General features: G+C 45.2%; 3 protein-coding genes across 10 annotated transcripts in view; 2 read left to right on the top strand and 1 right to left on the bottom strand.

The window, feature by feature from the left end:
* xpo7 (exportin 7) overlaps positions 1-18,527 on the top strand; it is a 21,944-nt gene extending 3,417 nt beyond the window's left edge. Inside the window, exons 1-27 of one of the 5 annotated variants that reach the window (XM_035607959.2) lie at positions 2,220-2,353; positions 5,868-6,014; positions 6,107-6,200; positions 6,329-6,495; positions 6,703-6,768; positions 6,934-7,038; positions 7,419-7,584; positions 7,684-7,757; positions 7,910-8,029; positions 9,166-9,312; positions 9,429-9,795; positions 9,922-10,027; positions 10,219-10,354; positions 11,604-11,677; positions 11,918-11,998; positions 12,382-12,445; positions 12,524-12,677; positions 13,086-13,192; positions 13,389-13,477; positions 13,582-13,689; positions 13,777-13,859; positions 14,442-14,656; positions 14,762-14,900; positions 14,984-15,141; positions 15,267-15,365; positions 15,448-15,575; positions 16,180-18,527. In XM_035607959.2, the coding sequence (XP_035463852.1) occupies positions 2,243-2,353; positions 5,868-6,014; positions 6,107-6,200; positions 6,329-6,495; positions 6,703-6,768; positions 6,934-7,038; positions 7,419-7,584; positions 7,684-7,757; positions 7,910-8,029; positions 9,166-9,312; positions 9,429-9,795; positions 9,922-10,027; positions 10,219-10,354; positions 11,604-11,677; positions 11,918-11,998; positions 12,382-12,445; positions 12,524-12,677; positions 13,086-13,192; positions 13,389-13,477; positions 13,582-13,689; positions 13,777-13,859; positions 14,442-14,656; positions 14,762-14,900; positions 14,984-15,141; positions 15,267-15,365; positions 15,448-15,575; positions 16,180-16,273 (3,399 nt within the window). In that variant the 5' untranslated portion in view covers positions 2,220-2,242 and the 3' untranslated portion in view covers positions 16,274-18,527. Of the gene's footprint in view, positions 1-2,219; positions 2,354-5,867; positions 6,015-6,106; positions 6,201-6,328; positions 6,496-6,702; positions 6,769-6,933; positions 7,039-7,418; positions 7,585-7,683; positions 7,779-7,909; positions 8,030-9,165; positions 9,313-9,428; positions 9,796-9,921; positions 10,028-10,218; positions 10,355-11,603; positions 11,678-11,917; positions 11,999-12,381; positions 12,446-12,523; positions 12,678-13,085; positions 13,193-13,388; positions 13,478-13,581; positions 13,690-13,776; positions 13,860-14,441; positions 14,657-14,761; positions 14,901-14,983; positions 15,142-15,266; positions 15,366-15,447; positions 15,576-16,179 lie in introns of those variants that run through there. The other 4 variants (XM_035607958.2, XM_035607962.2, XM_035607961.2 and 1 more) reach the window with 4 other exon arrangements.
* Positions 18,528-18,854: 327 nt separating this feature from the next.
* pbdc1 (polysaccharide biosynthesis domain containing 1) lies at positions 18,855-21,321 on the bottom strand. Of its 2 annotated transcripts, none has more exons than XM_047329412.1 (7): positions 21,174-21,321; positions 20,758-20,823; positions 20,429-20,488; positions 20,203-20,343; positions 19,969-20,080; positions 19,310-19,453; positions 18,855-19,225 (listed from the first exon to the last, which is right to left on the bottom strand). In XM_047329412.1, the coding sequence occupies exons 1-6, from the start codon at positions 21,201-21,203 to the stop codon at positions 19,362-19,364; spliced, it is 501 nt and encodes a 166-aa protein (XP_047185368.1). In that variant the 5' UTR covers positions 21,204-21,321; the 3' UTR covers positions 18,855-19,225; positions 19,310-19,361. The 2 variants fall into 2 exon arrangements, with proteins under 2 accessions (XP_047185368.1, XP_047185367.1); XM_047329411.1 differs by having other exon boundaries at positions 18,855-19,197.
* A 141-nt stretch (positions 21,322-21,462) lies between these two features.
* Positions 21,463-27,500, top strand: part of dmtn (dematin actin binding protein) — a 12,272-nt gene continuing 6,234 nt past the window's right edge. The window contains exons 1-5 of one of the 3 annotated variants that reach the window (XM_047329407.1): positions 21,463-22,300; positions 25,695-25,747; positions 26,028-26,114; positions 26,247-26,390; positions 26,504-26,548. In XM_047329407.1, the coding sequence (XP_047185363.1) occupies positions 25,739-25,747; positions 26,028-26,114; positions 26,247-26,390; positions 26,504-26,548 (285 nt within the window). In that variant the 5' untranslated portion in view covers positions 21,463-22,300; positions 25,695-25,738. Of the gene's footprint in view, positions 22,301-25,278; positions 25,511-25,694; positions 25,748-26,027; positions 26,115-26,246; positions 26,391-26,503; positions 26,549-27,500 lie in introns of those variants that run through there. The other 2 variants (XM_047329409.1, XM_047329408.1) reach the window with 2 other exon arrangements.

Below are 27,500 nucleotides of genomic sequence, written 5' to 3'. Positions count from 1 at the left end.
CTTTATATACAGTCACTGATCGTCTTTATATACAGTCAGTGATCGTCTTTATATACAGTCACTGATCGTCTTTATATACAGTCTCTGATCGTCTTTATATACAGTCAGTGATCGTCTTTATATACAGTCAGTGATCGTCTTCATATACAGTCAGTGATCGTCTTTATATACAGTCAGTGATCGTCTTTATATACAGTCAGTGATCGTCTTTATATACAGTCACTGATCGTCTTTATATACAGTCAGTGATCGTCTTTATATACAGTCACTGATCGTCTTTATATACAGTCTCTGATCGTCTTTATATACAGTCAGTGATCCCCGCCCCCCTTTGGACACACCTCTGCAGGTGGAGGGGAGGAGTCAGCTGGGAGTCTCAGGAGGACAGCGCGTTGAAGATGATTGACGGCTCGAGGACGCAGGAGGACATTAAAGTTTGGGGAAATGTAGGAAGCAGTTCATTTCCTCTTGTTTCCTCGTCTCGATGTCTCATCCGTCCATCGATCGTCTTCTCCCTGTGGACGACAATCTCCTCCTCCTGATGGAGTGGAGAGGAGCCACCTGTGGCCCCGGCCCCTCGGCCCCTCCTCTCCTGTACTCTATGATTCTGTCTCTTTTATCTTTCACTCGTATTTACTCTCCGTCTTCTCTCACTTTGGTTCCGATAATAACTTTCCTCCGTCATCTCGTCGTCGTTCCCTCCATCGTTCACTCACATGATGAAAAAACAGCCGACTTACATCTTCACACACACAAACACACACACACACACACACACACACACACACACACACACACACACAGCGACAAGTTTGAGGCCAAATATGTGACAGAAGCACAAACATGTTATTGAGAGATTTATTGTGTGTTTATATAAGTGTGTGTGTTTCTGTGTGTGTGGCGACCTGATCCTGTGCTGCCCCCCTGGGGAACACATCTGTCACCACATTATTTATTATTATATTTTGAAGATGCTGTACATTAATATAAACTCCCACGGTCACAACACACACGCAGGTTTGGAGACTCTGAGTATAGATGTTTGTCTCTGTCTATCAGCCCTGTGATTGGCTGAGACTTGGAAATTAAAGAGACAGAAAATTAAAATAAATCACGAAGAGAAAATTGAATATTATCCCGTTTTATTTTTCCATATGAATTTAAGTGACTCGGTGTTAGGACTCGTGTGATGCTCAGGTGTTTGCTGCCCTCCAGTGGCCGGAGGAGGCAGCTACAACTCTACATGTGACACTTCATGTGGTTAATGATGCACACACTGTGACTTTAAATATTATATACATATATACATATATTATATGTATAATATATGTATATATATATATGTAGAGCCCTTTTTCATGCACTGATACCAAACACTTCTCAGATGTGAATATTTCAGTCTTAGCTGTCAGTCTATCACAGTCTGATAACTTTGCTAATATTTATTTCTATAAAACAAGTCACGTGTTGTTCCATCAGTAATGTGATTCAAAACCTCTTTTTTTAACCTAAGTTATTTTTCATGGCATTGTATTGAATGGGTCCCTCACTACTGTGCACCTGGTGGAGTAGCTTATTATATTATATTATATTATTTTATATTGTATATGTATGTGAGAGATGTAGAGTCCAGTAGAGGAATATAGTAGAGTAGAACAGTACCGGAGTTTAAGTACCTAAATATAATTACCTCAGCAAAGTACCTGTTTATAAATACCTCAGTAAAGTTGTACCTGTGTACAAGTACCTCAGTAAAGTACCTGTGTTTAAGTACTTCAGTAAAGTACCTGTTTATGAGTACCTCAGTAAAGTTGTACCTGTGTACAAGTACCTCAGTAAAGTACCTGTGTTTAAGTACTTCAGTAAAGTACCTGTGTAAGAGTACCTCAGTAAAGTTGTACCTGTGTACAAGTACCTCAGTAAAGTACCTGTGTTTAAGTACTTCAGTAAAGTACCTGTGTAAGAGTACCTCAGTATAAATACTTCAGTATAGTACATGTGTATAAGTACCTCAGTAAAGTAATTCAGTAAAGGAAATGTGTAAAAGTACTTCAGTGAAGGAAATGTGTATGAGTACTTCAGTAAAGTACCTGTGTATAAGTACTTTAATAAAGTACCTGTGTATAAGTACTTTAATAAAGTACCTGTGCATAAGTACTTTAATAAAGTATCTGTGTATAAGTACTTTATACTTCAGTAAAGTACTTCAGACCAACTGTAAACTCGCTGTGGGCTGGAATGAATGGGGGTTGTTCCGGGGGCCGCCGCGGGGGGCGCTGTTGGCGCTGTCCATACCCATAAGCGGGGGAGTGAGAGGTGCATGAAATGGAGAAAAATGGCGGATCATGTGCAGGTGAGCAGAGCATTCATGTTTTTCTAACCGACAGTTTCTCCGGGAACGTGACAACGAGGCCGAGCGCGGATATCGGCTGCGGTGCTCCCGCCACGGAGGCCGTGCGCGGCGGCTGCGTGCGGGGCGCGGCGGCTCTGGAGCTGTGCGGCGGTTAGAGAAAGGATGAGTCCGCCTGTGTTGACTTGTGGCCTGCTGTCACCGCTCGGGCTCCCGGAGCCGCGGTTAGCTCCAGCTAGCCGCGAGCGAAGGGGCTGATTCACAGGCTGGAGTCAGGGAGGAGAAGCCCCGGAGCCGGCGGGGCTCAGCCCGCGGCCTCCCCGGTGTGTGTGCCGCTCGAAGGCGCGTCGCCACCGGGAGAGAGGACTCGACTTACCGACGCGCTGTCGCGAAGTAAACAATAAGAGCTAACGGACAGATTAGCTGAGCGGCTAACGAGAGCCGCGCCGCCGGACGGTCCGAGTGGCCCCGAGCGGAGCTCCGCGAGGACCCGGAGCGTGAGGACCGACACCGGGAGGACCGACACCGGGACTCTGTCCCCGGGACGCGTCTCCTCCGCGGCGGGTCGAACAGCCGCTCATTGTCCCGCAGAGCTAGCGGCGGCGGCGCCTGTAGCATGCTAGGCTAACGTTAGCTCGCAGCCGAGACGACCACTTCTCCCGCGCGAGCCCGTTTGAAAACACGCTTCTGTTCGTGTGTGTGTCCGGGAGTCGGAGCTGCGAGCCCGCGAGCTGCTGACTGGACTCGGGCCTGGTCCTCACCCGGGGGGGGGGCTGTGACCGAGCTGCTGCCGGTGTGTGTGGCTGACCTGTCTGGAGCGAGCCGCTCCGACACATGTCCGGGGACCGGGAGGAGGAGGAGGAGGGGGAGGAGGGGGACCGGGACCGGGAGGAGGAGGAGGGGGAGGAGGGGGACCAGGACCGGGACCAGGACCGGGACCGGGAGGAGGGGGACCGGGACCGGGACCGGGAGGAGGAGGAGGAGGGGGACCAGGACCGGGACCGGGAGGAGGAGGGGGACCAGGACCGGGACCGGGAGGAGGAGGAGGAGGGGGACCAGGACCAGGACCGGGACCGGGAGGAGGAGGAGGAGGAGGGGGACCAGGACCGGGACCGGGACCGGGAGGAGGAGGGGGGTGTCTCTCCCCTCGTCCCGCTCCTCCTCGTCCTCCTGTCGCCGGGACCGGGACGCTCTCCTCCGGCTGCTCGGCCCGGAGGAGAGCGGGGTGATGCCGGAGAGGAGCCGCAGCTTCAGGCTCCATCTGCGGCTGCGGCTCCTCGCGTCGCCCTGGAAGTTCGACAGACAAGTTTCTCTCCATGTTTTAACTCGAGTTTGTTCATGAGCTCCATAAAAAAAGATCCAGACGTGACAGTGAATCAATAATCTCATCGCCTCTTTATCTTTTATTCCTTCAGTGATCAAACTGTGACATCATCACAGTGACGCAACAGCTCGTCATCTCCTTCTCAATCAATGATAATAAGTTGTTTTATCTATGACATAAGTAACAAGACACAAGTCATAAGACATAAGTAACAAGACATAAGTCATAAGACATAAGTAACAAGACATAAGTCATAAGAGGCTTTATTGTCTTTGAAGTGAACAACAGAATCAGAATATATACAAAACTAAAAAAAAACATATTTGCATCAAATAGAAAAGAATACTTCAATACTTTAAACTCTATATATAGAAGATGTGCCACATGTCTGAAGCTGTAACACACGTGTTCCCATGTCTCGTCTTCTATTGTCTCATTGAACCAGTTCACTTTAATATGAATCATCACACGTGGGAAAAGTTCATAATCAAATGATAGAAGTTATATCACAGTTTTCACCTCTTTTCATTTTTTCAGAGTTTGAGCATCATCACCCGTCGACAGACGTGTCGGTCGATTATAAGAAAACATTTTTCAATGATTTCTAAGAGGCCGTTATCAAACCCTTATGACAAAGACACGTAACTTGGGTTTGATGTTCTTACTTTTTAATCATAAACCTTATTATGAATAAAAATTAAACACAAACACCAGATATATTGAACATAATTGCAGACAGATTTTTATCAGCCGACACAAACCTGTCGTGCTGTAATCTGAAGACGATGTCTGGGGTTGACATCAACTATCAACGGAATAATTGATGTTTTCATCCAAAAATGAATATTCATATTGATGGACAATGAGCTGCAATTCCATGTTTTCTTTCTCCCGTCCGTTTGCTTTGCTTTGGTTGAGTTGATCTTGGTTTAAAATATCACAGTTTGATTTGATCTGTGGTCGTACAGTGTGAAGCAGACAGACATCAGCTCCTTGGTCGAGGTAATGAATTCTAGACAGAGTCAATCATAATTGTTCTTTGAGTTAAGGACGGTTCTGATAATGATTCATAAAGAGTTAATGAACAGTGTCGTGTTGCAGCTAAGGGTTTTTTTTTATTCTTTAAATAATAAATTGACCAAGAAAGTAAAACCCACAGTCACATATAAAAAGACTTTCTCCACAAAGATCAAAATTTAATTGTTTCTGTTCAGTGTCGGACTGAGAGTGATATTATAATTTGACTATCATATGAATATCCACTCAGATGAATATGTTAGTGTTGACATCACCACCTGCCAGTATATGTTTATAACTGACGTGACTTCATCAGTGACTATGAAGTGAAGGATTTCACACACACTGAACCCTGAACGCCTCACGCTGATGTAGTCAGTGAACGCACCGCTCCCACAACGGCTAATCTTCTTAAACCTGGTGGCGCCGCCATTTTGAATATATGTGTATGAGTGACCGGCATGTTGCTGTGACACTGCATGACTCAGCACCTTTCCTGTGTGGAAGTGTAGACCGTGTGTCGTACAGTTTCATAATGATTGTTGCGCTAAAGGGCCAAAACCAGCTGATGGGTTATTGGACCAATCATCGATGTTCACGTTTGTTCATTTTCACTGAGCGACTGTCGGAGCTGAATGCTGCAAAGACGACATTTCCAATACTGAAATATGATTCCTAAGATGTCCTCATCAATACCTCATTCCAAAGAGGTTTGAAACTGAGATTTTACAGTTTATCCATAAACTTTATCATAAATATATTATAAAAAAAACATACGTACAACCAAATATATACAACTTGAGCTGTGGGTTTGTTTCTCTGTAGGATCCTTCATCACATTTCAGTTGATCTGTCAGTGTGAGTGTGACGAACATCATGTGCTGTCTGTCTGTCAGACCCGTCTGCTCTTCTCTGATAAGGCCGGTCGGTCTGTCTGTCTGTCTGTCTGTCTGTCTGTCTGTCTGTCTGTCTGTCTGTCTATCTATCTATCTGCCTGCCTGCCTGCCTGCCTGCCTGCCTGTCTGCCTGTCTGCCTGTCTGTCTGTCTGTCTGTCTGTCTGTCTGTCTGTCTGTCTGTCTGTCTGAGTGCCTGTCTGTCTGTCTGTCTGTCTGACTGCCTGCCTGTCTGTCTGTCTGTCTGTCTGTCTGTCTGACTGCCTGTCTGTGTGTATCCAGGGCCTTGCCCAGCTGGAGATCCTGTGTAAGCAGCTGTACGAGACGACCGACACCACCGTCCGACACCAGGCAGAGAAAGCTCTGGTGGAGTTCACCAACAGTCCAGACTGTCTGAGCAAGTGTCAGCTGCTGCTGGAGAGAGGCAGCGTGAGTGACCCCTGTATATATACTGTATATATAAACAATAACTGTATATAAAGTGTCTAACATGGCGTCTCCTGATGTTTCTCTCGTCACAGTCGTCGTACTCTCAGTTACTTGCTGCCACATGTTTGTCCAAACTGGTTTCTCGGACCAGTAACCCTCTGCCTCTGGAGCAACGCATCGACATCCGTGAGTATCTGACGCCAAACATGGCTCTGCACCTTCTTCACTCTGATCCACGTTTAAACCACATGTTCAGGAAACGTCTGGTTCCATATGCTGCTGATATTTTTAATCTGTTGTTTCTGTGACGACAGGGAACTATGTTCTGAACTATCTGGCCACGCGGCCGAAGCTCGCGGCCTTCGTGACGCAGGCGCTGATCCAGCTCTACGCCCGGATCACCAAGCTCGGCTGGTTCGACTGCCAGAAAGACGACTACGTGTTCAGGAACGTCATCGCCGACGTGACACGCTTCCTCCAGGTGTGTGTGTGTGTGTGTGTGTGTGTGTGTGTGTGTGTGTGTGTGTGTGTGTGTGTGTGTGTGTGTGTGTGTGTGTGTGTGTGTGTGTGTGTGTGTGTGTGTGTGTGTGTGTGTGTGTGTGTGTGTGTGTGTGTGTGTGTGTGTGTGTGTGTGTGTGTGTGATCAGCAGGTGTGTATGTTGATGTGCTGCTGTCGGTGTGTTCACAGGACAGTGTTGAACACTGCATCATTGGAGTGACCATCCTGTCGCAGCTCACCAATGAGATCAATCAGGTACAGACGGGTTCTTCTCCTTTATGAGGATTTATCAGTAGATATGTTTTTGTCTGTAGATGTGGTGTCAGACTTCAGCCTTTTCTTTTCTAGCAGCTACACTCATAATTCCAAATAGGTATATTTTTATGTTTGACATGATGATGTGGTGTGTTTCCCCCTCAGGCCGACACCACACATCCTCTGACTAAACACAGGAAGATCGCGTCGTCGTTCAGAGACTCCTCGCTCTTTGACATCTTCACACTGTCCTGCAACCTCCTCAAACAGGTACGTTCACCTCTGACCTCCTCAAACAGGCGCGTTCGTCTCTGACGCTTCACGAGGGGAAACCAGGAAGTTCTGAGACCGTGGTTATATCCAGCCCAAAAAAACAACGTAACAAACGACGTGTCATCTGTAAAGTTAGTGACGAAGCAAAGCTGGAGTCATTTCCGCTCATGAACCTCTGGAGGATCATCACACTTTATGACCTCATGTGCACAGATGGAGCAAAAGTAAACAAAGGATCATATTTTAATGGGGCTTTAAAAAAGGAGCTTAGAGAGCGAACATAGTCAGAACACCAGCTGGAGATAAAAGGCTCTGCGGCAGGTTTTTAATGTGAGGCTGGAGACTGAGGAGACGTGTGGTTCTGTGTTGCTCCTCAGGCTTCGGGGAAGAACCTGAACCTGAACGACGAATCTCAGCACGGTCTGCTGATGCAGCTGCTCAAGCTCAGCTACAACTGCCTCAACTACGACTTCATAGGAACTTCCACAGACGAGTCGTCGGACGACCTCTGCACTGTACAGATCCCCACGTCGTGGAGATCAGGTACTGGTCCAGTGACGTCACGATGATGTCATACAGTTGAATCTCAAAACGCTGAGGACGTGAAGAAGATTAATATCAACCTGTGTTTCTCTCCTGCAGCATTTCTTGATTCCTCCACCCTGCAGCTCTTTTTCAATTTATATCATTCCATCCCTCCGTCCCTCTCTCCTCTGGTGAGTGACGAGTGCAAATCTGTACGTCCTTCTAATGTTTCCTCTTCAAATTTTGTCTAACATTTGTTGGTAAAAGTAAATAATCTGCGACGCTGTGTGTGTGTGTGTGTGTGTCCGTGTGTGTGTGTCCCCGTGTGTGTGTGTGTGTGCAGGTGTTGTCATGTCTAGTTCAGATCGCCTCCGTCAGGAGATCTCTCTTCAACAACGCAGAGCGAGCAAAGTTCCTTTCACACTTGGTGGATGGAGTGAAGAGGATACTAGCAAACCCTCAGGTGAACCACTCGCCTCCTTCTCTCACATGTTCACCTCATGGTTTTTATCTCTGTCTTTACCTTTATCTCTGTCTTTATTTCTGTCATTATCTTTAACTCTGTCTTTACCTTTATATCTGTCTTTACCTTTATCTTTGTCTTTATCTTTATTTCTGTCATTATCTTTATCTCTGTCTTTGTCTTTATCTCTGTCTGTCTTTACTTTTATCTCTGTCATTATCTTTATATCTGTCTTTACCTATATCTCTGTCTTTATCTTTATCTCTGTCTTTATCTTTATATCTGTCTTTACCTTTATATCCGTCTTTACCTTTGTCTTTATCTTTATTTCTGTCATTATCTTTATCTCTGTCTTTATCTTTATCTCTGTCTGTCTTTACTTTTATCTCTGTCTCTGTCTTTATCTCTGTCATTGTCTTTATATCTGTCTTTACCTTTATATCTGTCTTTATCTTTATCTCTGTCATTATCTTTGTGTCTATCTTTATCTCTGTCATTAACTTATCTCTGTCTCTATCTCTGTCATTATCTTTATCACTGTCTTTACCTTTATCTCTGTCATTATCTTTATCTCTGTCTTTATCTTTATCTCTGTCTTTAACTTTATCTCTGTCTTTACCTTTATCTCTGTCTTTACCTTTATCTCTGTCTTTACCTTTATCTCTGTCTTTACCTTTATCTCTGTCTTTATCTTTATCTCTGTTTCTGTCTGTCTCTGTCTTTATCTTTATCTCTGTCATTATCTTTATCTCTGTCTTTAACTTTATCTCTGTCTTTACCTTTATCTCTGTCTTTAACTTTATCTCTGTCTTTACCTTTATCTCTGTCTTTATCTTTATCTCTGTCTTTATCTTTATCTCTGTCTTTATCTCTGTTTCTGTCTGTCTCTGTCTTTATCTCTCTCATTATCTTTATCTCTGTCTTTATCTTTATCTCTGTTTCTGTCTGTCTCTGTCTTTATCTCTCTCATTATCTTTATCTCTGTCTTTATCTTTATCTCTGTTTCTGTCTGTCTCTGTCTTTATCTCTCTCATTATCTTTATCTCTGTCTTTATCTCTGTTTCTGTCTGTATCTTTCTGTCTGTCTCTTGTGTTTCTAACCAGCTGGTTGTGTGATGTTCTCTCTTGTGTTTCAGTGTTTGCCGGATCCTAACAACTACCACGAGTTCTGTCGTCTGCTGGCGAGGCTGAAGAGCAACTACCAGCTGGGGGAGCTGGTCAAAGTAGAGAACTACCCTGAAGTGATCCGGCTCATAGCAAACTTCACCGTCACCAGTCTGCAGGTCAGAGGTTCACACCCTCTGACGTCCTGGTCCAGGAGCTTCTCATATGGAAAATCGTTTTGCGAATCGACTGAATAATATATAAAACTCCGTCCATCTCCCCCGTGTGTCCTCAGCACTGGGAGTTTGCCCCCAACAGCGTCCACTACCTGCTGAGTCTGTGGCAGCGTCTGGCGGCGTCGGTCCCGTACGTCAAGGCCACTGAGCCTCATCTGCTGGAGACGTATACACCGGAGGTCACCAAGGCCTACATCACCTCGCGGCTGGAGTCGGTCCACGTCATCCTCCGAGACGGGCTGGAGGATCCCCTGGACGACGCCGGCCTCGTCCAACAGCAGTTGGACCAGTTGTCCACCATCGGCAGGTGCGAGTACGAGAAGACGTGCGCTCTGCTCGTGCAGCTGTTCGACCAGGCGGCGCAGAGCTACCAGGAGCTGCTGCAGTCCACCAACTCCAGCGCCGCCGACATCACGGTGCAGGAAGGTACGAGCTGCCGCCAACACATGACTACGCTGATCATCTCTGTCTTTATCTTTATCTCTGTCCGGTGAATATATATTTTCAGGTTTGTGAATGTGTGACTAAGGTCCTCTCCTCCTCTGTGCGCAGGTCGGTTGACATGGTTGGTTTATATAATCGGGGCGGTGATTGGCGGACGGGTGTCGTTTGCGAGTACGGACGAGCAGGACGCCATGGACGGGGAGTTAGTCTGTCGGTAAGGAGATATTCATCATGTTGGGATTTGTTCACATGCAGTTTAGAGGCTCATTGTTACGACCATGATACAGGACAACGACCACGATACAGAACACAGGTCACATCATGAGCCTGAGATGTTTTGTATCCAGTGTCCGAATCTGAATCAATGAGATCGTCTGTTGACTCTCGTTCTCTGCTCGTCGTCAGGGTGCTGCAGCTGATGAATCTGACCGACTCGCGTCTTGCTCAGGCCGGGAACGAGAGGCTGGAACTCGCCATGCTCAGCTTCTTCGAGCAGTTCAGGAAGATCTACATCGGTGACCAGGTGCAGAAGTCATCCAAGGTGAGTTCTGCTCCACACGTGTCACCACGACGACGGCGATAATGATGTCGCCTCAGTGTTACATGATCTGTCAGCAGGGGGCGGGGCCTCTGTCTTTTGTCCTGAGCTCCGTTGATGGCAGCAGCTTCTATACACGTCTGCTTCATGCTGACGGACTCAGTGTGTTGTCTTTGTTCACGCTCGGTCTGCACATGTGCTGTGTGTGTGGTAGTTGTGTGTTGTGAAGGTCACAGGTCACAGGTCACAGGACTGTGTGTGTGTGTGTATTATTCTTTGACTGTGTGTCTGGCAGCTGATTGGCCGCGGCAGCTCAGAGGAAGTGGATCAGCTGTCGCTCTCTGTATTTCTCTGCTCTCAGGTTCTGTTCTTGTTTCCTTTGACACTGAACCTGCATCAGCATCAATAAAATACTACTCCGTTCTTATAATTCACAATAAATTGACATTATTATTATTTATTTTTACTATTAATATTGTCATAGGGCCCAGGCAGTGACTCAAGGAATTGTTATTTATCATATGAACATGTTCAAAACTCACAAAACTTTTATTATTGCCAAATCTATGTCAGTGTATAGTTAATATGTTAATCTATGTTTACAACTCGACCTGTATTCATTTTTTGGGCCAAATGCCGATAACAATATTAAAGAGAAAACATTTCTGATATCGAGATATATATATATATATATATATATATATATATATATATATATATAAGCTGTTATCAAGAACAAAGAAATGTTTTACAGTTTAACCATAAACTTTATCATAAAGAAAAAGAAACACAAATGCAACCAAACATATAGAAATGGAATTAAGATGAAAAATACTTTTCTACATTTATTCAGTAAAATTAAACTTTTATATTGACAAACATAAACTCTGATACTGAAATTGTCTGAGAACGACTCAAATCAGCTCATTATTATCAGTCGATCATATTAGCCAATATATGGGAATCAGCCCCCCAAAATACATATTTATTAATAACCATCTACTATCCTAAAACATATGTTTGACGTGACTTTGAGCAACTGTCAGTGAAGTCATTGAATTACTGTTCATCTCTTTTTAATCTTTTTATTATCTTTATAATTTTTTCTTTCTACGTCTTTATTGTCTTATTATGGAAATGTTTTCATGCCTCGTGTCTGAAAGCATTTATAAGTTCTGTGATATTATATTATTATATTTGTTCCAGTTAATGTGTCACATGATTTAAGTGGTTTGTGTTTTTGAATTTGCAGCTTTATCGACGACTGTCAGAAGTTCTGGGTCTGAACGACGAGACGATGGTTCTCAGCGTCTTCATCGGGAAAATGTGAGTTTACTTCTCGACTGAAAATATTACAGCATCATTTTATCCCGAAGTATAATTATTTAGAGAAACTAAATAATTTTCTTTTTGTTTTAATTTCTTTAATGAAACATTTTCCTTTTGGCCTCTGTCTGTAACAGAGGAGTGAATGATATTTCATTTATCATTTTCCTTTTAGTAAAATTATCTTCCACAAAAAGACTTTTACAAAATAATTTTTATTAAACATTTCTTTTCTTTCAGCATCACAAACTTGAAATACTGGGGCCAGTGTGAACCAATCACGTCCAAGACGCTGCAGCTGCTCAACGACCTCTCACTGGGATATCCTTCACACGTGTGTGTGTGTGTGTGTGTGTGTGTGTGTGTGTGTGTGTGTGTGTGTGTGTGTGTGTGTGTGTGTGTGTGTGTGTGTGTGTGTGTGTGTGTGTGTGTGTGTGTGTGTGTGTGTGTGTGTGTGTGTGTGTGGGGTCGAGTAGTGACTGATAAGAACCAATCAAAGTAGAGAACGTGGGCTTCGTCTGCTTCATCGTTTAAAACAAACTAAAACACTGACACGTGGACCAGCAGCGTTTCCACGAGAGGCTTGAAAACTCCACCAGGCGTAACCAAAGCAACAAGTGATGAGTTTTTAAAAGTGAAATCTAAAGTGTAGATGAGTTCTCAGCTCCTGGACGTTGTTTCCTCCTTGACTTCCTGTGTTTCACGTACAGCAGCGTGAGGAAGCTGGTGAAGCTCAGCGCCGTTCAGTTCATGTTGAACAACCACACGGTGAGTGACTTCACCTTTATAAAATCATATCATTATTATGATTAATATTATTATTAATATTAATGTCCCGTCCGTCAGAGTGAACACTTCTCCTTCCTGGGAGTCAACAACCAGTCGAACCTCAGCGACATGAGGTGTCGGACGACCTTCTACACGGCGCTGGGGCGCCTGCTAATGGTCGACCTGGGTAACTACACACAACACGTGGACTCACCTTTGACCTCGGCAGTAGGAATGTTCCTCCACTTCCTTACATCAGTATTTTTTTTACTTCCTGTGATGTCATTTCCTGGAGAATATTCTCGCACATCAGGATCAGTGAGATTGTAGTTTGTCACGATCGTGTTTAAATGGTAAAAAAATTTAAACCATAACGTTCAGAACATTTATTCTTTTAGCAGCAGGAAGTCGAGGCCTCGTCACGTTGTAGCTCGTGATGACGTCATCATGCTTCGTCACACACTGACAGTGTCATTGTTATATTTTTGTTCTAAACGTGCGTTTGTGTGTGTGTCCGTTTGTCCTTGTCCGTGTCCTTCTGTCCGTGTGTGTGTCCGTGTCCATGTGTGTGTGTGTGTGTGTTTGTGTGTGTGTCCGTGTCCGTGTCCGTGTGTGTGTGTGTGTGTGTGTGTGTGCGCAGGTGAGGACGAGGACCAGTTCGAACAGTTCATGTTGCCGTTGACGGCTGCGTTTGAAGCTGTGGCTCAGATGTTGAGTACAAACACCTTCAATGAGCAGGAAGCCAAGGTGACACACACACACACACACACTTTCTAATAGGTTTGTAATAATAATAATAATGTTATATTATATTTAGTGTCCATAGTCTAAAATAAAAAGGCCCTGCACTAGAGTTTAACAGATGTTAGAAGTTAAAAGTTAGATTTATTGACAGATATATACACACACACACAACAAGTTCTCCTCCTCTTGTTTCCTGTAGAGAACGTTAGTGGGATTGGTCCGAGATCTACGAGGCATCGCGTTCGCCTTCAACGCCAAGACGAGCTTCATGATGCTGTTTGACTGGATGTATCCTGACATACACGCGCACACACACACACACATACACATTCATTATTATTAATGTGTTAATAACTCATCGGTGTGTGTGAGACCTTAACTCAGACCTGTAGATATCCGGCCTACATGCCCATTCTGCAGCGCGCCATCGAGCTGTGGTACCACGACCCAGCATGCACCACTCCTGTCCTCAAGCTAATGGCCGAGCTCGTTCACAACAGGTGAAGAAGCTCCGCCCAGTCTGTTGATCATCATCATCATCAGATCTTTCCCTGAGCCAATCACAAACGTACTCTGTTTCCTCTCAGATCCCAGCGGCTACAGTTCGACGTGTCGTCGCCGAACGGCATCCTGCTCTTTAGAGAGACCAGCAAGATGATCACCACCTACGGTTCGTCTCTCATCCCTCGTGCCGTCCGTCTGCACGAAGACGCCAAAACTGACACTTCACACTTTGACGAGGAAACGCAGATTTAAAAAAAACGTTTATTATGTTTATTATCCTTTTAGTAAAAGTTTTACTGCAGCGTAAACTGTAAAAAGTTCTGTAAAGGAAAATGAACAGAGAAGGAACAGAAGGGCACATATCTACCAACAGATGGCGCTGTCAACTGTCAAATCACACATTCACAACCCTACGCCTTCATAAAGGCCACGCCCATTTTTTCATAGCGATTCTTAAGAAACCTCCTTTTTCAAACTCCTCAACTGTTTGTGACTAAAAGTTTATCAAAAGAGCTTTTGATAATTAAAGTGCAAATAATAAAGAGAGAAACTCTGTAGGAGGCCGTCGAAACAGGAAGTGTGTCATATCTCGTATTAATAAAGATGTTTTAAAAATTGGTTAATTACAACAAATCAACTTTCCAAGATTCAAACATTTCCTCCAACACGACTGAAATACTCTAACAAACACGAAGACAAAACTTTGTCTAGCTGCCACTTGTTTATTGTCGTCGTCGTGTCGCCGCAGGGAATCGCATCCTGACGCTGGGCGAGGTGCCGAAGGACCAGGTGTACGGCGTGAAGCTGAAGGGCGTCAGCGTTTGCTTCGCCATGCTGAAGGCCGTGCTCAGCGGCAACTATGTCAACTTCGGCGTCTTCCGTCTCTACGGCGACGACGCGCTGGACAACGCCCTGCAGACCTTCATCAAACTGCTGCTGTCCATCCCCCACAGCGACCTGCTGGTACGTCCATCATCACACGTCACACGCCTCAAACACTAACTATACATTAATCGCTGTGGTCACCTGACTCCTCCCCCTGTGGTCTTCTGACTCCTCCCCCTGCAGGACTACCCTAAGCTCAGCCAGTCGTTCTACTCGCTGCTCGAGGTTCTGACGCAGGATCACATGAACTTCATCGCCAGCCTGGAGCCGCACGTGGTCATGTACATCCTGTCGTCCATATCAGAAGGACTGACGGCTCTCGGTGAGACACAGACACATGTCGTGGTGTGATTTATAGAGCGTGTACGTCGCGGTGTGTGTGTGTGACGTGGGTGTGTGTTTCAGATACGATGGTGTGCACGGGCTGCTGCTCCAGTCTGGACCACATCGTCACCTACCTGTTCAAACAGCTGTCGCGCTCCACAAAGAAGCGTCCGGCTCCGATGGCGTCGGACGACCGCTTCCTGCACATCATGCAGCAGCACCCAGAGATGATCCAGCAGGTGAGTCTCACTTCCTGTCCAATCAGTGACTGTCGCTTTGTTCAGGCTCGTTTCTGTTTTCATCGTACTGTTATTGTGAAGGACGAGCAGGTAGTGACGAGTCGTGTGGTTGTGTTTGTTTCCAGATGTTGTCCACGGTGTTGAACATCATCATCTTCGAGGACTGTCGGAACCAGTGGTCCATGTCACGACCTCTGTTAGGTCTCATCCTGCTCAACGAGAAGGTACGAGTCACACACACACACACGCCTGCATCACGTCAGTGTGTGTGTGTGTGTGTAGTAACGCGTGTTTGTGTGTGTGCAGTATTTCGCGGACCTGAGGAACAGCATCGTGAACAGTCAGCCTCCGGAGAAACAGCAGGCGATGCACTTGTGTTTCGAGAACCTGATGGAAGGAATCGAGAGAAATCTACTCACCAAGAACCGGGACAGGTGGGTCACAGGTCACAGGTCACAGGTCACAGGTCACAGGGTCGTTTCCCACAGTTCAGTCTGTTTGACAAGTTTATGTCACAGATGTTTGTCAGAAATTTCTTTATTATTTAAGATTATTCTTCTACAGACAAGATTTTTAGATACTGATACATCATCACATTTTCATAGTATTGTAGATTTACAATTTTATATTATAGTAAGGTATGAAAATACATTTTTTTAAGTATAGCAAGGTATGAAAAAAGTGTCAATGATTCCTAAGATGATGTTATCAAAACTTTATGACTAAGAAAAGTAACTGAGTCTTGATATTTTACAGTTTAACCATAAACTTTATAAATAAATAACTATAAGTAAAGAGAAAAACACAAATATATAGAACCTGAATTATGAAAATAAACTATAAAATAATTTTTTTATGTTAAGTATAAATCATTAACACACATCTTCCCTACATTGTTCATTCTGTAAAATAAAAGTTTTCATATCAGCAAACACAGATATTGATTATATCAAAAAGAGTCAAACTGATAAATCGATCGAACTTATCGCAAGAAATAATAAAGTGTGTGTGTGTGTGCGTGTGCGTGTGTGTGTGTAGGTTCACTCAGAACCTGTCCGTGTTCCGGAGGGAAGTGAACGACAGCATGAAGAACTCGACGTACGGCGTCAATAGCAACGACATGATGAGCTGACATTCCACACGGAGTCTCACCGCGCTGCAGACGGAGCTCCGCCCCCTCCTCCTCGCCCCGCCCCTCTCTGCATCAGCCTCCCCCGCCCCCGGGCCCGGATGCCCTGGGATCATATCCTCACTCGGATACACGACGTACCCTCCCTCTCCCCTTCTTCCTTTTTGATATAAGCATATATAAATATATACAGATCTATTTTAAAGCCAGTCTGCGTCGGTCTGACTGGTGAGGCTGTTCTAACAGAGGAGGGGGTCGCAGGTCGCAGCGCCACTCAGAGGAGGGAGGGGGAGGGAGGAAGGGAGGTGCTGCGGGGCTGAGGGCGGGGAGAGGCGGGGGAGGGAGGGGCGGGGAGGAGGAATGACGGTAACCGTAATAATCCGCTTCTGCCTGCCTTGTATAGAAAAACACAAAATCCAGTGTACATTTTTTTTCGTAACATTTTGAACAATGTTTATAACGATCGAATTTAAAAACACAAAGATGAAAGTTGAGGAAAAACAAACACAAAAAAAGACAAAAAATCGTGTGATTGAGCTTTTTACAGTGCAGTGAGTTAGTGCAAGTGTCTGTCTGGAGTGGGGGCGGGGCCACGGAGCGGGGGCGGGGAGGACCAGGGTGGGCGGGGCCACGGGGAGGAGGACCAGGGTGGGCGGGGCCACAGCAGCTCTCACTAACACAAAAAGAGCGTCAGGGTCACGTTGTACATTTCCCTCCGTCGTCTGGTTCAAGTGATGTAAATAATCACGTGACCTTGCGGCAGCGACGGGATTTAAAGGGACAGTTCTGTTATTTATGGACCGACGTCGTCGTCTCGTGATCGTGTCACGTCGGACTCTATAATTCCAGCCTCTTCTAACCTGTCGGATAATAATAATATTGATGATGATGAAGATTATACAGATAAAGATTTACAAATATAAAATAAAATAAAACACTAATAAAGACCAGGTCACTTGAATCATTTCAAACAAGAGCTAATCGATCTCAAGAAAATAAACTGTTTTGATTATCGATTAATCGTTTCTGTAACTTGACTTTTTTTCAAAATCTTCAAAGTAAATCAAAGTCTTTTCACTTTTCGATTGTTTCTGATGTTCCAGTAGAAACCAGATCTGAATCTGTTCAGTTCACTGAGATAAAGAAAGAAAACACAAGTTCCAGCTTCTCTCAGGTTTTGGCTAAAATCTTAATAAGATTAGTTTGAGGTGATTATTTTTTGTCGATTGATCATTTTTCAGCTCAAACATTTTTGGCGTTTTGGAGTAAAGTGAAACATTTGAGTTCTAAAGAATTTTTATTGGCAAAACAATCCATCAGCTGATTGAACGATGAGAGACAATGTTTTGTTTCATCTCTACGGACGTCAACAACTCAAACAGTAAATATCAAACTCAAAATATTAAGATTCATTGATGATAAATAGATTTATATGATTTTGCTACGGTTTGAAATGATTCATGTGAAAACGTTCGGAGTCTTTGTGTCGGAGAGAAAATGTTTTGTTGGAGTCACGTTTTCTTACTTGAGGCAACGAAAAACACCACGATTTCCTTTGGTAACATCCTGTTCCGGCCCCGTGGCGAGAACCCGGCGGTCCGGACGTCTCCCGCTCACTCTCTCGTTTCCCTGAGACGGTCGACGTGTGAGTCTCACACTGACGCCTCCATGTTCCCTCCGGTCGGCCGTTGCAGGTTCCACCATTTTGTTTACACCCTGGATTCCTCGGACCAGGTTTTAAGGACGACCCCCCCCCCCCTTAGGTCCTGCATTTGTGTGTGTGTGTGTGTGTGTGTGTGTGTGTGTGTGTGTGTGTGTGTGTGTGTGTGTGTGTGTGTGTGTGTGTGTGTGTGTGTGTGTGTGTGTGTGTGTGTGTGTGTGTGTGTGTGTGTGTGTGTGTGTGTGTGTGTGTGTGTGTGTGTGTCGTGGTGCTGGAGCTCGAACAGCCGAGGTCTTCTGTCACCGCATTGGACAAAAATCTCCACGTCGTCATCGACGACGCGTCCGAGCCGCCTGAAGGAATCTGGTTGATCTGGTTTAGTTGTGAATCTGAAGAATGTTGCGTTGAGTCCGAACAGTGTACAACGAGCGGCGGGACGAGTCGACGAGCGGCGCGTTCGTCTCCATGTTGCTGCTAAACTGTGGTGGCGAGTTCGTCCGTCTGGTTGGTGTCGGCTCACGGAGCAGCAGCTGTTTGACTCGTCTGCTACGTGTAGTGTCGACATTGTGACTGCAAATAAACCTCATTGATTTTTAATTTGCTCCGACATTTTCTTCTTCTCGTCTCAACAACAGAGAAACTTTAAAAAATCAACGAGCAATAACTCACAAATGTCATGTTACAGTAAAGCGTTAAATGTCAGTGTTCATTATAAGCATAGAAATGTAATAGTAACATAACAAAAAAAATTCATATTATAGGATATTTAAAAGATCCTTTTCTAGTAAGGTATGAAAATATCAAGAACAAATTAATAGTATGGTAAGGTATAAAATATATATTTGGAAAAATTACAGTAGGGTATGAAAATATATTTTGTTTAACTATTCTAAGGTGTCAGGTGTGACGAACACTGACACTGGAGAAATTGATATGACTCTTTATTTGTTTCCAGGTTCTGCATTATTAAAAAAACAGCCTCTTTATTGGCACAATAACATTTCAAAGTAAATACAAAACACTGAGACCGGGAACGAATCTGAAATCTGAATAAGACTCGTTGAATTAAAATATGATGGGGTAAATCCTCAAATAATGGAGAGTTCGTCAGTTTGTTTCTGTAGCTCCTGGAGAACTGGTCCTGGAGGGTCGGTCCTGGAGAACTGGTCCTGGAGAACTGGTCCTGGAGGGTCGGTCCTGGAGAACTGGTCCTGGAGGGTCGGTCCTGGAGAACTGGTCCTGGAGAACTGGTCCTGGAGGGTCGGTCCTGGAGAACTGGTCCTGGAGGGTCGGTCCTGGAGAACTGGTCCTGGAGAACTGGTCCTGGAGAACTGGTCCTGGAGAACTGGTCCTGGAGGGTCGGTCCTGGAGAACTGGTCCTGGAGAACTGGTTCTGAGGTCTGATGGTTCCTGACATGTTTGTATTTGACGTTAGCTCTTTGCAGATTTGGACTTGAACACGACGTCGTTGAGTCCTTCTCGGTTCCGGGCGATTTCAACAGCAAAGAACTGGACCCTGGTGGCTGAGGTCAGCAAGAGAGAAAAAATGAAAGATTAATACTTTATGATGAAATTATCACAAGGGTCATGTTACAGTAAAACAAAATGTCCAAAAAGCTCATAGAAATAGTAACATAACAAATTAGAGTAACATTTTCATAGTAAAGTAGGATATACATTTTTTAATATAGTACGGTATGAAAATTTATTAAAATATTTAAGTATACTGAATTATGAAAATATTTTAAAACTGTATAGTAATGTATGACAATATTTTAAAAACAAAAATAGTATAGCAAGGTATGAAAATATAAAAAACCTGAATAGAAAGGTATGAAAATAAATAATTTGTATAGCAAGGTATGAAAATAAATAAAAAATTGTATAGTATGTTATGAAAATAAATACAAAATTGTATAGCGAGGTATGAATATATAAAAGTGGTACAGTTAAGTAAAAAAATATTCTAAAATGTGAAATATTTGAGTTGAAATTCCTTTAAGCTGTGAAATAAATTGAGAGTATAAAGTGAACGGACCGAAGATGGTGTTGTCCTCGGTGTAATCCTTCTCACAGTCCAGACGCAGCAGCGTCCCGTAGTTAAAGTCCTCGACCAGACCTTCAAACTGGTTACAGAACGGACGCCACCTCTGCAACACACGCACACACACTCGTCACCATCTTTATATACAGTCACAGATCGTCAGGACTCGGGCTGTATATTCGGAGGCGTCGGGTTCGGTCACCCTCACGTCTCCTTCGACTCGTTTACCTCTTTGGCCTCGTCCGTCTTCAGCTGGTCGGGGTCCAGCGCTCTGATGTCCAGGTCCTTGAACGCGTCTCTGAAGGACGAGTACAGTTGGTCGTCGAGCTTCGTCAGCTTCAGGAACTTGGGGTCGACGGAGGAGATGAGCTGAGGACAGAAGAGTTCACATCACACATCAGTCTCACGTCTAAACGCTGTCTCTTCCTCTGACGGTCGTGTGAGTCGCTCTTACGTTGAAGTAGACCTCTGCGTGGTTATACGCCTTCATCGCCCACATGGCCTCCAGACGCGGCTGAAACCACAGAACAGAATCAACATTTTATATATTCATCAAAATAACAGTCATCAACTAGTTTAAACAGTCAATCAACTTTCAACAAAGTTTTATAAAACTAAGAATATTCTGAATATATATTAAGATTAGATGACACTTATCTTTAGAGATAATAAAATAAACATTAAGAACAGAACTAACTTCTTCTTGCACTTATGACAGTTTATAAGACAGTGATGACGTCATCAGTGAGCGACAGGTGTAAAAAACGAAAAAACATCACTTACGTCATTTCCATATGCCTCTGCCGGAAGGGACAGCGCATGCGCGGCCGACGAGGCTCCTTCCACCCCCTGAGAACACACACAGTTACTACAGCGTGACGTCAGATGTGCAGCTCGAACACAAACTTCAGTCAAACTCGATGACGCAGAGTTTGGTCCTGACACGATGATGACGACACTCACTAACATGTGACGTAATAAAACACGCGACGTGTCTGAGCTTCACTGCACGTGTGTGTGCTCGTCTCGGCTAACTAGCATTAGCACCGTCAGCTAACTGCTCCGGTGTCACGTTCCGGTTTCATTCTGTTCGGTTCATTTCTCTGGGTCACGTCGCGGACTCTCCTCTGAAGCGGCGGACACGTCGACAGAGAGAAGAAACAGAAAGTGGACAGACACGTTCGTGATTTAATTCTCACCAGAGCAGCCAGCGCGTTCTCCGCCGCCATTTTGTCAACCGAAGATCGCCTAAGTCGAGATGAACCACTCCCACCGTCTGGGCTTTAACCGTGACGCATGCGCTCTGACGCCATATGTGAACATGAACTGTGACCTTGTGTAGAAGAAGAGAAAAATGTAAAAGTTCACTTTCATACAGAAACAAATTCATGACATAAAAATATGAATTTTTGGGGAAAATTTGCTTGTTCAATACACAAAATACTGATGTTAGCAGGTGTAAAATCATACTTGTGCAAATGTACTTAAAAACAACATGCAACAACTTCAGTTCATATCTTTTATTAATCACAATTCTCACTTGTGTTTAATTTTCTGTAACAGTCTAACTACAGGACCTGTTCATTACAGGGAGAAACATTTCTGAACAGAGTGAGACATCTTGCTTTTTAAAAAATCTTTGTCCTCAACTTTGACTCCATGGTGACGTCATGTATTTAAAGGGCCAGTGTCAGACTTAAAACCGAGCTGCTATATTTTAATTCTATAGATTAAAACTCAGATTTACAGCAAATTGTTGTATTGTTTTGTTCAAAGCTTTTGAATATTACTGTGAACTGTAACACTCACGAAGAGACGATTTTTACTTTGTTAACACACATGTTTTGGTCATATTGAAAAAGGGGAGGGCAGCTGAAAACAAGAATTTACTGTAAATATACATATATATGCTGTATATCATCTGTCTGTTTATCTGTGGACTTTGAAAAGTGCTGCTTAAATTCAATGTGTTATTATTAATATCATATCTGTCTGTTGAACATCACTGCTGCTGATGAACAGTAACAGATGAATCTGGTTCTCGTTGGTCCGGTTCTCCTCCTGGTTCTGGTTCTGGTGCAGAACCTGCAGGACACTGATGTTTTCAGGATCCTTCATCTTGTTTCTTATGCGACGTCATAATAACAGTGATTGTTCCAGTGAACTGATCCGCTGGAGCAACAGGACACATCTTCCTCTTCGTCCTCAGCTACATCACCGACGCCTCCTCCTCCTCCTCCTCCTCTTCCTCCACCTCTCCCCTCCTCCGTCACCGTCGGTCTCCTGGTGCGTAGCGGGGCCGTGATCCATCCCGGGCTGTTCGGAGGTAAGACCGGATCTTTATCCGCACTAATACCGTTAAAGAACACAAGATGGACCGAGCGGCGTGTTCGCTCCGGGGTTGACCGGCGGTGTGTTTGCATCGTGTGGCCGAGGACGCACTTGTCTCCTCAGCCTCCTTCTCCTCCTTTTCCTCCGCGTCACGGAGCCTCGGGTACCGGGGGCCGCCACATGAGCTGATCAGTTCTCCATCGTCTCATCGATGAAACATAACAATCTGATCATGATGATGATGATGATGATGATGATGATCATACAGCGAACTGCGTCAATATTCATCCACACGACCCGAGGCTGGAACAGGATGCTGATGATAACCTCCAGCTGTGATCATGTTTCATGTCCTGGGTCGTGTTTGGTCTGTAAATGGTTTTTAAATCACATTTTCTGTCAGAAACAGAAATCATCTTCAGTTCTGTCGGATAAAAACCAGAAGAAGAAGAAACTGAATCATCTGAAGATTCTTTATGATCTAATGTCAGAAAATATGAAAACAAAATCTTTTACGTCAGGCGTCCAACAGTCCAAACAGCAAAGCATATTAAGTATTATAGATCATACAAAGATACACAACCAGCAAATGTTCATCTTTGAGAAGCAGGAACCAGTAATAGTCATAAACCGTTTCAGATCAATCTTCCACCGTTCGACTCGAACATTAATCTGGTTGATCCTCTGGAGGAACTTTTACTAATAACATCAGATTTCATAACTTCATATTCTGCCGTTGGTTGTTGTTAGTTTAGTCCAGTTCATATTTATTCAGTTCTGATAATTGAATTGTTTTGGTTCCAACATCTGAGACGTGAAGATTTTGCTTGTGTTTTTATCTGAGTGTGAGTTTTGTCCTGATGCTCGTCGTCTCTGATCGTCTCTGTTTTATGAACTGATGATGATGAGGATGATGATGATGACATCATCATAAAACTCATCAGAACATAACAACAACAACAACAACAACGTGGTGACGCTGCAGAAAAGAAACTCCTGTGTGATGTTGTACGTTCAGCCGATCACTTGTGAAGTGTTTAAACTGTGTGTGTGTGTGTGTGTGTGTGTGTGTGTGTGTGTGTGGTCCATTAGTCTCACACACAGTGAAAAGCTCTTAGTGATCAGACGACAGGACTCGATGGATCAGTCGCTCCTCAGAGACTGAAACAGGCAGAGCAGGAACGTAAAGTACATTAACTAAAGTACTTCACTAGTACTACTGTGCACTACTGTACTAAAGTACAGTAATGTGCATCTTCCCACATTCTGCCTCTTCATACTTTCTCTGTGTCTCAGTATTTTTCCTTGACTCCGTTCATGTGACAGATTCAGTTTCAGTCGCGCTGCAGATCAATGAAGAGTCTGAGAAACGCTCTGATGACCTCACGGGTCGATATGATCAATATGTCACCGATCGTGTCGTCAGGTCTGAACCGTAAATCAGGAGCATGTTGGATAGAAGCTGCGCTTCATTACGACTGTGAACGCTGGGATTGTCGTTCCAGTTCAATCTCCTAACTCCTCCACTCCTCCACTCCTCCACCCGAAACGCAGCAGAAGGTTGTCGCGATACGCTGGTATTGAGGATAACCGTGATATTAAAAAATGAAATATCGACATGTTAGCGCCTCCTAAAGGAGCTGTATGGATTTTTCTGTTATTGCTGCTAGCTAGCGTTAGCATTAGCAGCTGTTTGCTCACCACTCCATCAGAAACTCTGAGTTCAGCATCAAAACTTCATTTCTTTAGTAACGTTCCCAGAAAGAAATTATTCATATTTCTATCACGTCTTTGTTTCTCTCCTGGAGTTAGCATGCTAGCACTGCGTAGCTCGACTGAGACGGCGAGAACTGTGGGACAGAAACAGAAAACGTGCAATGTCTACTTTGATTAAAGTTAGAGATCTGAGTTCGTCTGTATCCAGAGGACAACATCTGTCTGTACCGTCTGTACTGTCTGTACCGTCTGTACCGTCTGTACTGTCTGTACTGTCTGTACTGTATGTACCGTCTGTACTGTCTGTACCGTCTGTACTGTCTGTACTGTATGTACTGTATGTACCGTCTGTACTGTCTGTACCGTCTGTACTGTCTGTACTGTCTGTACTGTATGTACTGTATGTACCGTCTGTACTGTCTGTACTGTCTGTACCGTCTGTACCGTCTGTACTGTCTGTACTGTCTGTACTGTATGTACCGTCTGTACTGTCTGTACCGTCTGTACCGTCTGTCTGTACCGTCTGTACCGTCTGTACCGTCTGTACTGTCTGTCTGTACCATCTGTACCGTCTGTACCGCCTGTACCGTCTGTACTGTCTGTACCGTCTGTACCGTCTGTACCGTCTGTACTTTCTGTACCATCTGTCTGTACCGTCTGTACCGTCTGTACTTTCTGTACCATCTGTCTGTACTGTCTGTACCATCTGTACCGTCTGTACTGTCTGTACCGTCTGTACCGTCTGTACCGTCTGTACTTTCTGTACCATCTGTCTGTACCGTCTGTACCGTCTGTACTTTCTGTACCATCTGTCTGTACCATCTGTACTGTCTGTACCGTCTGTACCGCCTGTACCGTCTGTACTGTCTGTACCGTCTGTACCGTCTGTACCGTCTGTACTTTCTGTACCATCTGTCTGTACCGTCTGTACCGTCTGTACTTTCTGTACCATCTGTCTGTACTGTCTGTACCGTCTGTACTTTCCGTCTGTACTTTCTGTACCGTCTGTACCGTCTGTACTTTCCGTCTGTACTTTCTGTACCGTCTGTACCGTCTGTACTGTCTGTTCTGTTCAGAGGATCAGGTTCAGTCGAAGGTGAAGATGAGAGTCATCAGTTCTCTGGAGGGAGGGAGGAGTGTTACCACGGCAATAACGGTCGAGGAGCAACTGGGCGTCGGCCCGGCTGGGCCAGCTGATAAACAGGGGGGGGGGGGGGGGGGTGGACAGGAAGTGGGGAGGAAATCCTGAGTTGAGACTCGAATGTTGTTTAGGTACAAGGTGAATGTGAGCAGGACAACAGCTGATCCTCTTCCTCCTCCTCCTCTTCATCCTCCTCCTCTTCCTCTGTCAGATTATAAGAGGCTGCAGTCCATTGAGTTTGCAGCTCCAGTTCCTCATTGATGTGTAATAGTTCCTCGTGTGGAAGGAGAAGAGAACAGGTCTGATGGGAACAGGGGCCAAGTGTTTATGACGAAGCAGAGACAGTTGGTGATTATTTATTATGATTATTGATCGCTGTGTTCGCTCATTAAGTCACATTAAGAGTTTCTGAACGTCTCTGATTGTCTCGCTCCTCCTGGACGTTGGACGGGTGGAGTCTGTTGTCTCGCCACTTGGCCCCTGATAAGAAACTGTATCATGAGTAATGTAATATCTCTCTCTCTCTCTCCAGCTAGTTAAAGACTTGACAGGACGAAGGTTTCTCTCTCTCCAGACATGCAGAAGGTAATAATCAATAATCCTCCTGGACTTTATGAACCACAGTCAGAGGAGGAGAGAAGAACATACATTAAAAAAACATGTGATGGAGAAAAGCTGAGTCGACTCTGCTCTATTAATAATGATAAAATCATATTAATCCAGTTCACTCACAGAATCACAGATCAGTGTTCACTGACCTTTCAGTTTCTTCTGCCGCTTTAGAAACAGAGATATTATTATTATTAGTTTTGTCTCCACGTTGATATGAAGATGAAACTTGATGATGATGATGATTTGACCCCAGGTGGAGGGACGGGGAACCCCGGCCAACCTGCCGTCCTCCAGGGGCCCCAGCACCCCGGCCCCCGGGTCTCCTGCCACGGGCATCGTGGTAAAACTGGACCTGCACACAACATGTGTTCTCTCATCTTCACACACACCAACCTGTAACACGTGTGTGTGTGTGTGTGTGTGTGTGTGTGTGTGTGTGTGTGTGTGTGTGTGTGTGTGTGTGTGTGTCCAGGCTCGGGTGAACGACCAGGTCGTGGGCTACAGGGACCTGGCGGCGCTGCCCAGAGATAAATCCATCCTGCAGGTGGAGCGACCCGACCTGATGACGTACCAGCCGCATCTCACCTTCTCCCCACTCGACCCGCCACGCAGAGAGGTACCTGAACGCACCACGCACCTGAACGCACCTGAACGCACCTGAACGCACCTGAACGCACCTGAACGCACCGTGTACCTGAGTGTTAACGTGTTGTTGTTGTTGTTCTGCAGCGATCGCTCTCTCCTCCCTCCACGTCTCCCACCAGATGTCCTGAGGTAAGACTCACATCTCACTGCATCCTCCTCCTCTTCTTCTTCCTCCTCCTCCTCCTCGTCCTCCTCCTCCTCTTCTTCCTCCTCCTCCTCGTCCTCTTCTTCCTCCTCCTCCTCCTCCTCCTCTTCCTCCTCTCCCTCCTCCTCCTCCTCTTCCTCCTCCTCCTCTTCTTCCTCTCCCTCCTCCTCCTCCTCTTCCTCCTCCTCCTCTTCTTCCTCCTCCTCCTCGTCCTCTTCTTCCTCCTCCTCCTCCTCCTCCTCTTCCTCCTCTCCCTCCTCCTCCTCCTCTTCCTCCCCCTCCTCCTCCTCTTCTTCGTCCTCCTCCTCCTCCTCCTCGTCCTCCTCCTCCTCTTCTTCCTCCTCCTCCTCGTCCTCTTCTTCCTCCTCCTCCTCCTCCTCCTCTTCCTCCTCTTCCTCCTCTCCCTCCTCCTCCTCCTCTTCCTCCTCCTCCTCTTCTTCCTCCTCCTCCTCCTCCTCCTCTCCCTCCTCCTCCTCTTCCTCCTCCTCCTCTTCTTCCTCCTCCTCCTCGTCCTCGTCCTCCTCCTCTTCTTCCTCCTCCTCCTCGTCCTCCTCCTCTTCTTCCTCCTCCTCTTCTTCCTCCTCCTCCTCCTCCTCTTCTTCCTCCTCCTCCTCCTCCTCCTCCTCCTCTTCTTCCTCTCCTCTTCTTCCTCCTCCTCCTCTTCTTCCTCCTCCTCTTCTTCCTCCTCCTCCTCCTCCTCCTCCTCGTCCTCTTCTTCCTCTTCCTCCTCCTCCTCTTCTTCCTCCTCCTCGTCTTCTTCCTCTTCCTCCTCCTCCTCTTCTTCCTCCTCTTCCTCCTCCTCCTCCTCTTCTTCCTCTTCCTCCTCCTCTTCTTCCTCCTCTTCTTCCTCCTCCTCCTCCTCCTCCTCCTCCTCCTCTTCTTCCTCCTCCTCCTCGTCCTCCTCCTCTTCTTCCTCCTCTTCCTCCTCCTCCTCTT

The sequence above is a fragment of the Scophthalmus maximus genome, chromosome 20 (assembly GCF_022379125.1).
Source record: "Scophthalmus maximus strain ysfricsl-2021 chromosome 20, ASM2237912v1, whole genome shotgun sequence".
Classification (NCBI taxonomy): domain Eukaryota; kingdom Metazoa; phylum Chordata; class Actinopteri; order Pleuronectiformes; family Scophthalmidae; genus Scophthalmus; species Scophthalmus maximus.
This window is presented reverse-complemented; position numbering and strand designations above follow the sequence as displayed.

Bases quoted from the DNA above. Each gene is read 5' to 3' on its own strand.
- pbdc1 (XM_047329412.1), bottom strand. From the start codon at position 21,203: ATGGCGGCGGAGAACGCGCTGGCTGCTCTG. The intron at 20,344-20,428 runs GTAAGAGCGACT...TTCTGTCCTCAG, and splicing joins ACGCAGAGGTCTACTTCAAC to CTCATCTCCTCCGTCGACCC. The intron at 19,454-19,968 runs GTCCGTTCACTT...TGCTGACCTCAG, and splicing joins CGAGGACAACACCATCTTCG to CCACCAGGGTCCAGTTCTTT.